The 13,370-nt window shown below is 36.6% G+C and overlaps 1 protein-coding gene across 3 annotated transcripts in view; it reads right to left on the reverse strand.

Moving 5' to 3' along the window:
• Positions 1-13,370, reverse strand: part of SNX25 (sorting nexin 25) — an 84,209-nt gene that overhangs the window by 57,728 nt on the left and 13,111 nt on the right. For 2 of the 3 annotated variants that reach the window (XM_023532885.1, XM_011364006.2), the window contains 2 exons: positions 7,440-7,612; positions 6,223-6,409 (listed from right to left, as the gene is read on the reverse strand). In XM_023532885.1, the coding sequence (XP_023388653.1) occupies positions 6,223-6,409; positions 7,440-7,467 (215 nt within the window). In that variant the 5' untranslated portion in view covers positions 7,468-7,612. Of the gene's footprint in view, positions 1-6,222; positions 6,410-7,439; positions 7,613-12,674; positions 12,913-13,370 lie in introns of those variants that run through there. The other variant, XM_011364009.2, reaches the window with a different exon arrangement.

Here is a 13,370-nt window from a genome sequence, read left to right on the forward strand (position 1 = left end):
TAGGGAGGAGGTTGCTGATTCTAGCATTGCTAGGTGGGAAAAAATGTTTAATTCCGAGACTCAGTTTTAGAGAGTATGCCACTTACGTATATAAACCACATTCTCCATGATCTATCGGTAATGAGTGACATTTGCCTTATTCCTTGGCCCTAGATGGCTTGGACCTCAGGATGGAGAGAGGAACATTTCTATGTATTATTGGGTCTCCTCAAACCTGAATGAAACTCTGAATGCCGGTGGGCTACTAGTAATTGATCAGTGTTCACAATGAAATGTTTGTAATCCTTGGTTTAATAATTATAACAACAACAATAGTAGCAGCTACCAATTAGGAATATGCAGAATCTGGGCTAAGTGTTTTATATAAACTGACTTACGTGCTCCTGTCGCTCATAAAGCACATACATCTGACCTACAGCACCAGTGGTGCTCCAATTATAAGCACATAATAAATTCTTTAATTTCAGAGAGACCATAAACTTCTTTATACCGAAACTTCTCCTTCTTATATCAAATTTTACATTGCTGCCAATACTTATCTTTGCTCCTAAGTGAAAATAATCTACGTTCTCTGATATGTTTAACTGCCACCTCTGTGCCCTCTGCTATTTCTCTGACACTAATAGAAGGAATTATATTCTGAAGTCAATGTACTTTGATCTTCTGTAAGATAAAACTGTAAGATTTATTTAGAACATTTTTCTTAGGTAGCCTTGCATTTTAATGTTTAAATTTATGTTCATTCATTATTTTCATAAAAATTTGCTAGCCTTCTCTGTTCCGCACTTTGATTTTTTCATCCCTTTGTCCACCCACACTAGCCTCTCCCTTAGCTGTTTACATGTCCTTATTGATTTCGGACACGGTGCATTAGTTTGTCTTAAGGTGCGTGCAATCTCTTCTTTCATGTTCCTCTATAACGTAATCCTATTTTACTGCTCATGAGACACAAAATATTTTCAGAACCACTGTTCAAAACACTGAACATTCAGATAATTTAAATTCTTTTACACAAAAGCATGAAATTTTAAGAATTTTAATATTGTTAATATATTGTCTTCAGGTGCCAATGCACCTAAACTAATTCTAAGATGAAAATCCATCCCCTTAATATCTAAAGAGAAAATATGTAGCAAATTCCCTCAGTAACCCACTCCATTGTTAACTATCTCTGAAGTTAATTCATTCATTATGCCCACTGCCTCTTGCTTTATCCCAGTAAAACAGAAAACACCACATCGATTTCAGTGTATACCAAATAAAAGGTTTGCTTCCCTTCTCCAACCTAAAAAATCTTCAATCTTTAAAATTTTAAACCTTTCACTCATTATTAGAATTTCCTCTCTACTATTTTTAGATTCTCCATGTTGCTCTTTAAATGGGGAGTCAGATACAAGCAAATCCAGAACTGAAAAATCTAATAAAGATTGGACTGGCAGTAAATTGAATTATGGCAGTGAGAGGTTGCTCTGGTTTTATTACTACTTGTTTCTCTGGCAGTCTATCACCATCTTAAGATGATGGCACTTTGGGGTGGTATTATTCTCTATGCCAGGATTAGTGCCTGCAAAGACTCAAGGACAATAGAGTTATTGCCACACCCATAGGAAATTCCACAAGGCTGAGGTTGCGTGTCACTGCTGTTTTCTGCCCTCCTGGCTAGCGAGTTACCCAGCTTTACATATGGGATTTGAAGTCAAACAGATCTGAATTCAAATCCCGGCTCTGTTACTTGTAAACTATGCAATCCAGGGCAAGTCATTTTACTTTCTTCAACCACTAATTGAGAATAATAGTACCTAATTCACATAGTTGCTATAATAATGAGATGACGATTGTAAAGATCTTGACATTGTGCTTAATACATATTAGATACTCAACAAATGGTAGTTTAAATGCAAGAAAGCTTTCCCCTTCTTGAGCATCTGCTTGGCATCTCTTTAACCTTGGCAAATGTCAAATCCGGGAAAGAAGTATTTTTCCAGTGCTTGTGTGGGAAGCAGTGCTATCCTGCTTCACTATAACTATACAACTCGGAGTACTATAGAAAAATTACTATTTGCCTATTCTATAACCATTATTCTTTCTTTCTTAGTAATAGAATCTTCCATTTTTAACCTAGCCTAAGGCTGCCTAGAATAAGACTACCTATTATATTGCAATTGTTCTGACCAACAAAATAATAAGCAGAAAGGTCAAGGAGCAGCTTCCAGAAATTTCCTTAAAATACATCCAGTGTGTGACCTTGCCACTGTCTTTCCTTGTCTTCGCTCTGCTTTCTGGAATTTGGATATGATGATTGGCACTTCAGAATACACCCTGAACCATGAGGACACTGGAAATACCCTCAGCACAGCAGAGCAGTGAGCCACAGGGTCATTGAGGAGGACGGAGCCCCAGTACCAGCCTGGAATGTCGATTTTGGCAAGGTCAAGAAACCTTGAGCCAAACATATTGCTCAGGAAGGCCAGTGACAAAATATCCTTTGTTTATTATGATAATGTGGTGGAATAATGAGGTATCCCGATTAATCTATATTCTCCTCAATAGAGCTACCGTATATCTCAAACAGTGATAAACAGTTTTCAAAGAATTAAAGTAAAACAAATTATATGCCATGACAGCTAAGAGTTCAGGTTGGTAGCACGTGGAAGAATATTCCGTTTAAAAAGAGATTCTCAATACTAGTTGCACATTATATCAACCTGGGGAGCCTCTAAAAAGTACTGTCTAGGTTCGTCTCCAGACCAGTTACATAAAAATTCCTCTACGTCATGGAGGAGAAAATAATTTTTATTAGAATACTTTTTACAAATACACTGAAGAATTACACAGTGCAGGCAGCACTGGCTGCATTCCTGGGCCACGATCTGCCCACTCCCTTATAAGAGGTTCTTGTAAGCACAGAACCTTTCATTTTCCTCTGTTTAATGTTTACTTTGACTCCTGCTTCATTTTCAAAATAAAGGAACACACTGTCCTTTCTCTGATAATTCTGTAGTTGTCAAGTTTCACTGATGGACGCACCTCCGTTCTGAACTCTGATTCGCCTTCCCTGACCACCATCCTCCTTCCACCACCCACACTAGCAGTGGGAAGACTATTCAGCTGCCCTTTAATATCCTGCATCGAGATGATGATCAGATTTTGGGCTCCTGCTTTATTAACAGAGTTCATCACTGCTCCTACTAGGAGACCCTGGAAAATTCAAAATATTACACTAGTCCAGTCACCATGCTTCGACTTCTTAGATGCCAGCAAAGAAGAAAAAGGAAGTAGCTATGGACAGTGGGATATTCAATTGTACTTTTTAAAAGCATAGGTGATTTTCATACACAGCCAGAGTAAAAATCCACTAATTTAGTATCTTTGAAGGAAGCATTTCTAGCTTCCTAATCCTACTGTGAAAGCATCTCATGTTGACTCGGATAAAAAATAAACACTTCAAATACCACCATCAAGGTTTGTTTCTTTGTTTTCAATGCATTCCAGTCTGGCGGAATTAAATAACTTTATTTCCTTTAGAAAATATGCATCTATCTCCCAAATATGTGTAAAATAAAAGTGGACAGTTTCAACAACTGCCTAGTCTAAATAAGATACATTCCTTGCCTCCGGCAGCCAATCCTAAAATGTTACAAAGAGCAATTTTGAAGATAATGACCTAAAACACTAATAAAATCAGACAACAGAGTACTCTGAATTTTACCAGAAATACAACAAAACAGTTCAGACGATGATTGAAGAAAGCAGCTCCATTAGTGCCAGGTAGTTGATAAGCCTCATCAACTTAGGCTTTGGACAGGCAGGAGTCTGATAAAAAGTGATTCTGCCTGTCGATAACAGTAAGCAGACTTGACCCCAGATAGAAAAAAATTTTCTATCAGATAAACAATAAATAGCCAAGTAACAAGATGGTTTAGGCAACACCACTACTTTTCTGAGAAAAATGATCACTCTTTGCCACTTCTAGAATTGCACAGCCCTTCAAGAGGAAGTTATCAATATTATTTCCCTCCATAAAGGCATGGAGGTCAGAAGAATAAATCGTTTCAGTTGGACTCAGTCATTATATCAACTTAATTAAATCTGAAAGTTTATTCTTTTTGTTTCTAATAGAGTAGGCACTGTAAGAGTTTGATGATCTAATCACCTGAGTACCTCCAAGTGTCCTCCCCTTTGACTCTATAAACTGTGTTTATAGAACACAGAGAGTCTAACAGTAAAGTGGAAACATAGAGTCTAACAGTAAAGTGGAGGGCACAGAGAATTCAATATGTAGAACAGAAATAATGCACAAAAGGAGCTCCCATCCTGGTGTCTGCACTCCATGACTCCTTGTTGGTGGCAGGTATACAGTGGGGGAGCTGGTGGTAGGGAGAGGTTAGGAATCTGCAACAGTTTATTTTACTCTCATTTATTTATCAACAGTCACTGAAAATGCTACTGAAGATACTCGGTGATCACTCAAAGGGCATTCTTTAAAGTGCAAACAATCCAAATTTTCCATTGACTAGTAAATGGATAAACAAAATAGGGTATATTCATACAATGGTATATTATTCAGCCAATAGACAAACCTTGAAAACACTATGCTGAGTAAAAGAAGCCAGACACAATAGGCCACATGTTGGATAACTTGATTTATATGAAATGTCCAGAATAGGCAAATCCATAGAGATAGAAAGCAGATTCGTGGTTGCCACAGGCTGGGGGGCATGGGAGGAGTGACTACTAACAGGTATGAGGTTTCTATATTTAGGGTGATGAAAACATTCTGAACTTAGTCTGGACTTAGTGGCGACGGTCACACAGTCTTGAAAACCACTGAATTGTACACTTTAAAAAGGTGAATTTTATAGTATTTGAATTATCTCGATATTTGAAAAAGCCATTCTTTAGTTCAACATTTCTACTTGCCCTTTAAGTCTCTCAGTGCTCAGAGGGCCTTCTTCCTCAAACTCCCAGTCTTCAATCCTTCAATGCTGCCCGACTTATGAGAGCAAGAGGAAGTGATGTTAAAAAAAGATTTAAGTGCTCATACTGTTTTTGTTTCATCACATATTAGAAAGAAATGAGAAAACTTTAAATCTGAAAACGCACTTCTAGTGTAATCTTTGGCCACACAGATTGAGGCAATCCACAATGCTCCGACTGTGATAAAAGCAGGCCATCCAATCATCCTAGGGCAGCGGATGCCGTGATTTTGTTTTATAAAGGTCAAGTCTTGCTGAGCTTCTTTCTTTACCTACTACATAATAAACTGCTTACATTAAGATATTTATAGCATTTCTAGTCCTAAGACTTTGGCCAGTATATTTTGAAGAAAATAAACCTTCATTCTCATGAATTGTGTTCAGGCACAAAATGACAGCCAATGCTAGACTACCAATAGTTGATCAAAATAATTAGTTCTGGTTTTAAAAAAATCTTTTGACATCTTAATGTTGACCTTAGTTCAGAGGCAAATAAGACAAGTCGAAAATCTTCGAATAGTTCAAAGACCAAATTTCAGCCAATATTTTACTTTTCCATCAGAGATTTACCAAAATTACTTTTCAGAAGCAAAATGACATACCAGAGTTTCCTTCCTTCCCCATGCATTATCATTTGAGGACACAAACACCAGGATAATCAGAGAAATAGAAGACTAGAAAGTCCTTAAACGACACAACCCTATATAATCATACTGTATACGATATATCATAAAAAATAAAAATAAAAAAGCACAAAAACACACACTCATCCCTAAAATATCTCAAGTACGATAAGTGAGACTGAATTTTCCCATAAAAGAGAGTCCAGGGGTGTATTTCAAATGTGTTTTCTCAAAACAATTAGTTAACAATCCCTTATTCCCAAACTTTGGCCTCGGCATTTTCTTAGAAAAATGAAAACCAATACAATGTTCTGCAATGTAATTTTAAAAACACATCATCTCCTTCCAATGCTTTTCTAAGGTAAGCATCTGAGTGACTAAGGAGATATGCCTAACAACTGAACAGCTTTCAAATCTATTATAATCTAATTATTTGAAAAACATTATACTTTGAAAAAACTAATCCCACTGAAGAAGTTGGATAAATTTAGTTGTCACTGAATGGTTAAGATTTATGGACTTTATTTTTGCTTCCCTGACAAACACATTTTTTTTTTTTTACCTAAGTAGGCGGAAATGAATAATTAGTAGCTATTGTCACACTATAATTAAAGACCAGATACCTTAGCTGCTTTAAGAAGTCAACATCAGAGTTGCTATTAATAAGCTTAATGAACTCTTCATAAGAAGGAGCATAGGTGTAGGCTCTCTTGTGATGTTCATTCATCTGTTCTCTGTGTTCCAGCTGGGCAAGCAGCATACGGTTAATGTAATCTGGATTACTAAGTAATGTCACTACTGGCTTCAAGACTGTGGGAAGGAGAAGAAAGCACCATTGAAAGAGGTATTTTACTCTAAAGGAACTGTGTTCATATTATATAACTGAAACTACATTTGCGAAACATTTTTAAACTACCCAAATGGGGAACACACACACACACACACACACACACACGGCTGCCTATCCCCAGCTGCTAACAAAGCTATCAAAATTAGGTACACTGATTTTTTTCTTTTATAAGGCTCAATATGTTTTGTCTGTCAAAAGATGAAAATCAACATTCTCTCAACTGGTGAAAGTGGACCTTAGGGAAGAAGTTGTTAAAAAGTCAATGACACTATTACAAATTCATTCTACTAACTGTAAGTTAAAAAGTTCTCCTTTTCTCTGGTTGGTTGTATCAGCTAATGGGCACCACTGGCTAATCCTGAGACAATAAATGAGATATTCAAATCAATGCATATCAAACACAATGCTATTTTCTTGAAATTATGAGATAGGAAAAATTTCTCTTAGGTCATATATTCTTCTGTTTTTCTTATCCTGGTTAAGCATTTCCCAGGATATATTTTTTTCCCCACCAGTAATCACATTATATTGTGGTACAGTTCCTTTTTGTTTATTCCAAGTTCACAAAATTCATATATAGGCATTATCAGTGAAGGCATTGTAAGTAAATGCACATTGGAGTTTGAGTATAGATATTCTTTCATTAATGTATATATTATCAGCCTGGATAACTCGAAAGCTATCCTAAATGGATGCCTCCCTATGGAGAGCGTGGAGTTGGTTATCCTATGTCAAAATCAACAACAGAATGTACTATGCATTTGGCAATATGTTATATAAAAAACTGCTTATCATGTATGGCCAAATGATGCCTTCTTTGAGTGACATTTAAAGTAAAAATTTTGAAACTATTTTAATTCCCATATGTCCCACAGTAGGCAAGGTCCACATAGGTGTTATATAAAGTGTTATCAGTCACATTAGTAGGTAGCACGTTTGTTTGCACATTTATCGTCACATAAGTACTATCGATTACTTATAAAAGTCTACCTTTTGTTGTGAGAATTTCTGCAAGCATTATATGCAAGCTGAGAGACTGGATGTCCTTTGAGGGGAGGAGACAAAACACCAGAACCCGAGCACATGTTTGGAGGAATCTTACTTCTTCATCTGAGTTCCGCAAACAAGCATGCAACACAAAAGGCCTCAGCTGTTCTTCTTGTCTGAAAAAAAAATAAATGAGAGAAGAAAAAGGAAGGAAAGAAAATTCTAAAAACAATTCAGTTATATAACATTAGGTAAAAAATATTTCAAATAAGCAGTATGTCCATTTTTGATTTTTAATAATTGTGTCTGCTCCTCAATAATATCAGGAGTCAATAATTTTCTCAATCACAGACTAGTCTGGAAAAATGCAAATGCATGGCCTTTTGAGATTTCAGACCTTAAGTAGTGCCAACAGTTACACATAACTCCCAAATCATAGCAATAATCCAAAAAGCTATGAGTATTTCTTTAGCTAGATTATTTTTAAGTCTCCTAGGTCTCTTCTTAAATATGATCTATGGCTTCATTTTTCAAAGAAAAAAAATCTAACAAAGTGTAAACCAAGTGCACCGGCCAGCTTTCCTGACTGAGTGATCATGGATTAAAAAAATCTATGGGTATTTCATATACTGAAAAGACGGTTCATGACTTGATGCTACATAACTTGAGGGCAAATAGCCTTCTGTGAAGCTCCCAAGTATTTCCCAACCAGTCTTGCCAACCCTGTTCACTGACTCCCTGACAGCACTGCCCCATCCCAATCTAAGGACCATGAACTTGGAGGATCTGAGTGCAGAGCTGTGGAAAGTAAAACTTTCTATATCTCCTTTTCCCATGATACCTTGATAGCAATTCAAGAAAGACTTGGAAGGTAATTTTTCTAGTATCTTCCAAGAACAGACAAAGATTATGGCTTTCTTAGAGAAGCTAGTGGCCAACACTGGAAGGAAAAAAAAAATATTAAACAGATGGAGAGGAAACACACTAGGTACTACATAGGAAATGAAACAAATAAATGCATATTAGTGTCTTCATGACTAATGTGTCCCAGGAGTAAACTCTGATTTCTTTTTGATTGAGAGATCGAAGACTGGTTTATAGAGAATATACACTAAAAAGAAAGGTTTCCTCTTAGTCTCCTACAACAAACTAAGAGGAATTCAACCTTAATGTGCAAAGCCAATAACATGAACAGAGATCTTAACAGCAAGCCTTTGCACATATACTGATATATACTGACTTTTTAAAAAACAGCATCTTCAATTATTTTAAACCCTAGCTATGTTGCCAGCTAGAGTTGATAGTTTAATATAGTAAGATTTAGATGCTACTTCGTCATTTCAAGCACTTTTAAGGGTAACACTTCACTTGAAAATATATATTTGGTTAATATCTATTGGGGGAAGTTGGCCAAAAATACTCCACTTTTATGAGAGGCTTCTTTAAATAATATCAAAATCCCTCTGGATGTGTACACCACCCTTTCTCTGTTCCAGTGAAAGGCAGATCATAAAAGGAGCCTGGTCCTCTGACTTCCACAAGTCCCTCTCCCTCCTAGAGCGAAGTTAGGAAAAAACCTTCTCAGTGAGCCAAAGGCCAGAAGGCTGGCCAAAGAAGCTTGATCTCTGGAAACAGGAAAGGTGAACGCTTCCCCAGAACCCTCTGCTTATTCCCAGCAGGATATTCCTATGACACCCCCTAGAAAGTAAACATCAGGCATTGCTTCAAAAGCCAAGAGTCCACTGGCTGCTTTGGAGTCAGATTTCCATTCAGCCTTCTGGTGGACTGTAGCCTTAATCCAGGCAGCAGCTGTCTTCTGTCAATCTTCCTTCAATCAGTCATCTGTTTACTGCAATTGCTACTACTTACTTCTGGATTCTCATTCCTTGAGTGGGCAAAAGGACATTAACCCTTTGTAAATTTCACATATACGCTATTACTTAATCTTCCCATCTACACCGAGTAGATATTATCATTACCATTTTATAGGTGAAAATATTAAGGATCTGAGTGGTTTGTGAATAATCATGGAGATAACAAATGGTAGTAATAACAGATGAAAGGAGAAATATCAGAGATAAAAAATAAAAATATGAAAAAAAATTATGATTTTTTTCCCTTAGCATACCAGTGCTTGACTGGTAAATAAAAGATAGGTGTTGTAAGGAGAATACAAAATTAAAGATGTTATTGATTTAATAACATAAAAACAATCATTTTTAGATTTCCCTGATACGTGCTGTAACAACACAGATGGGACAAAGGAAGAGGAAGCAGAGGCAAAAATTAAATGTGATCTGGATTGGCTTAAAGAAACAACAAATGTCGGCCTGGAAATAAATACAGGCTGACCGGAAAGCGGCCTCCACACAACTGCCTAACAGTCAACTAGAGGAGGTGTTGCTTTTATTAATGTAATTTATTATTCTCTTGTCTGATAGTGGCCAATTCGATTGGGAGCTCCCTAGGTTTCCAAGTCATTTTGCAGCCAATGATATCTGCACATTCATAAAGATTTCTAGGAGGAGGGCACTGTTTATCGGGGGCAAGTACAGATCTAGCCATCGAACCTAGACAAGCTCTCTGCCAGCCTCATTGTATGATTTGTAGAAGATGATGCATAATCAAATATAAGTTTTCTAGGGTTCACCTCTAGGGCACAATTATCTATATGCAAAATGCCAATAACCTACTGGTACTTTTTCAAATAACCATAATCCCAGAGAACAGTGGTTAAAGAACATACTTTTCTTTAACAAGAATCGTCAACTAGAGTTTCTAGGCAAAGTCTAGATATCAGTAAAATAAATCTACCTTCGACATAAGACAACTAGAAGCCCAAAGAAAAAGAGATTCTAAAACAGAATCAGTTCTCTTTTTCTATTATTCTGATGCTTTACCTATAATATCTCTGTATTATTCACAAAATCAGTAATTTCAGAAGCTGGTAAATGTCTCCATGGAAAATATATTCTCATGTTAAAATTAGATAATCATAAAAATACTAAATTTCTTGCTCTCTCACAAAGCTAAATCTATCAACCTTCTAACCGGTACAAAACATTAATTTAAAATACTGTCCTTTGTTGGACCATAATTTAAATAGTATACCTTAAAATGAGCTTCCACTGAATTCAAACATGTCTTTGATAGTATCTGCCAGGTAGAACTGTGGAGCACTTCACATAAGAGATACCATAGCAAATTAGCAGGTGCTCCAAGAGGTTGCTAAACCCTTGAAAGAAGAGGCTGAAGCTTTTGAGATTCTAGGGAAGTAACCCATAAGTCCTATTTCTCTCACTTTCCTTATTAGTTCACATACCCCCTTCCTAGAAGTTACTTTCACTATAAACAGAAATTTTCAAAGGGTAGTCTGAGACTCCTATATGTCCTCAAGATCCTTTCAGGGGGTTCCTGAAGTCAAAACTATATTCATAGTAATATAAAAATATTATTTGCTTTTTTCGCTCTCATTCTCACAAGCACAGTGGAGTTTTCCAGAGGCTACGAGATGTGATGACATCATCACTCTGATGGCTAATGGAAAGTATACAGTGTATTCTTGTACTTTAAAAGTTTCTTAGTTTTAATATCTAATATGGTAAATATTGATAAATATAATAAGTGGTGAGCCGGTAAATGTTTAACAACTGGCTCTCCAAAAGGGAAAAAACAGACATGATTTGTAGCATTTACCCATTTCACAGTGTAAATACTTCCACCACGGCCAATTACAAGCAAACAATGTGATACCACTGAACTCAGAGCTGGGAAGAGATGTGCAGTCAGCTCTTGCAAATCAGGACAAGCTGGCTCCCTAAGCAAAAGCTTTTAGGTCCTTTTGATAGTGTAACTTTTGATAGTATAGGAGAATCTTGAGACCAAGAAAAAAAACCTGAGAACTACTGCTCTATGGTAACTTTTTCAAACCATGGGTTGTGATCCATGAGGAACAAAATAAAATTTAGTTAGTCTCAAACACCATTTTTTTTAATGTTATAGAACAAAAATATCAGGGTATTGTCTTATGAAACTGGGTCATGAAATAAAACATATTTCAGTTTTTAAATAGTTTGCAAAACACTAGGGGCAGCAAGCTAAAAAATAATAGGCATGCGATGGCTCATACGCCTGTGCCCGGTGGACTTTGGGAGAGAAGACGATTCATACGAAGGCAGCATAGCTGAGGATGGACAGCGGCTACTGCACAAGCACATTTAGCAACCAGATCCCACTGAGCAACATCACAGGGAAAAACAGGGACTGCTTTCTGACAAGTTCACATGATAGGCCTCCTTAGAAAGGAATATGAGTTACTACCTGCCCGATAAGGATGCTAGTGCTTGCTCATCCCCTTACATATTTTTCAAATACTTTATCTCTTCCCTAAAAGTAGAAGTAGAATAATACGGGTGAGAATAATCCAATTAACTGTATGGAGCCCTGCTCCTACTCTAACTGAGTCTATATCTAAACAGGCAGAAGGCTACTCATTTCAATAAAACCACTTTGAATGTACAGGTTAGAAGTGTGTAATTCATCATTCCAGCATTCACTCAATAGTAAAACATACATTTAAGATCCTATTGGCAAACCTAAGAAAGTAACAATTTATTATCAGCACAGAAATGGCCTCATGGAAGTCTTCTCCCAAGGCAAAGTCACCTAATAGGCACAGACCTTTTCAATGTGACACGACAAAAAGCAAATCAGCCTAATATTAGCAATTTTCAAATTAAAACATCTTCTCTAATTATACCCCCACAAACTCCAACATTAACTTCTCTTAAAAAATCAATTTTCAGGCCATTGTGAGGCAATAGATCTCTTAACAAAGGACTCACAAAAAGAAACAAACTTTAAACTTTTCTAAAAACTGTAAATTCATGACATTCTTCACAGTATAAAACACAATACTTAAATCTTCTATTTCTAGGTACCCATAATACTATAAATAAGTTCATGATAGTGCTGGCTCGATAAAACTCATTTCACTGTTTAGGTTATTTACAAAATTAAACAAGTCTATCAAGTGGTTTTCTATTAGAAAGTTATTTTAAAAATTCTACTCTATCATAATACTATAATTATTCTCCCTTGATATGTCTGCATTTCAAGCCAAGTGTCAGTAAGATGCAGAATATTATAGAGTTATGTCTTGACTTGGACTCCTACTCAGTAAGAAAAATATTTTCATATGAAAAGAGAAGGGGGCGTTATTCATATTATTACAGTTACCTGGCATTCGCAGCTTTCAGGTCACAGAAGTGAGTGAGTAAAGTCCTTACAACGTCATTGCAGACGACTTTAACCACATCCACATGGCTCAGTCTGTGGTGTAGCTGTCTGGCAATTTCCCAAAAGTCTTCCAAGAGCAAGTGGTAAAGCTGCCCCTCGTCCTTGCTGAGGTTTCCATACCAGGACTGAATGTAATCTCTATAACTGTAGTCAAACACTACCGGAACAAACAAAGCAATGAGCAAAATGTAGATGAAAGAAGCAAACACCAAGACAGCATTTCTGCTGGAGACTGGCCACCGACTACTTAATATTCACTGTTTAAAACATGTACAGGTTAGAAGTGTGCAATTCATCATTCCGGCATTCACTCAATAGCAAAGCAGAAAATGAAACAAGAGAAGACATAATCTTCCCTAAAATCTTTCAAAATGAAAGATTCTCATCAAACTAGAAGTTTGGGGGTATAATGACCATATGTCCTGGATTTTCTTGGACAGTCAATTTTTAAATATTCTATCTTGGTGCCAAACTATCTAAAATAGAGCATCTTACACAGTGGTGACACACTTATGGAGTATACCAGTTATCAATTTATTGCCTCTCAGCTCCGAATTCATCCTTTTTGCCCTGCTTTATGATACTGAAAGCTGGACCCTGTAAACATTTCTTCTTCTCCAATTGGTATAATGTTAA

Source organism: Pteropus vampyrus, unplaced genomic scaffold (genome assembly GCF_000151845.1).
Source record: "Pteropus vampyrus isolate Shadow unplaced genomic scaffold, Pvam_2.0 Scaffold92, whole genome shotgun sequence".
Lineage (NCBI taxonomy): Eukaryota > Metazoa > Chordata > Mammalia > Chiroptera > Pteropodidae > Pteropus > Pteropus vampyrus.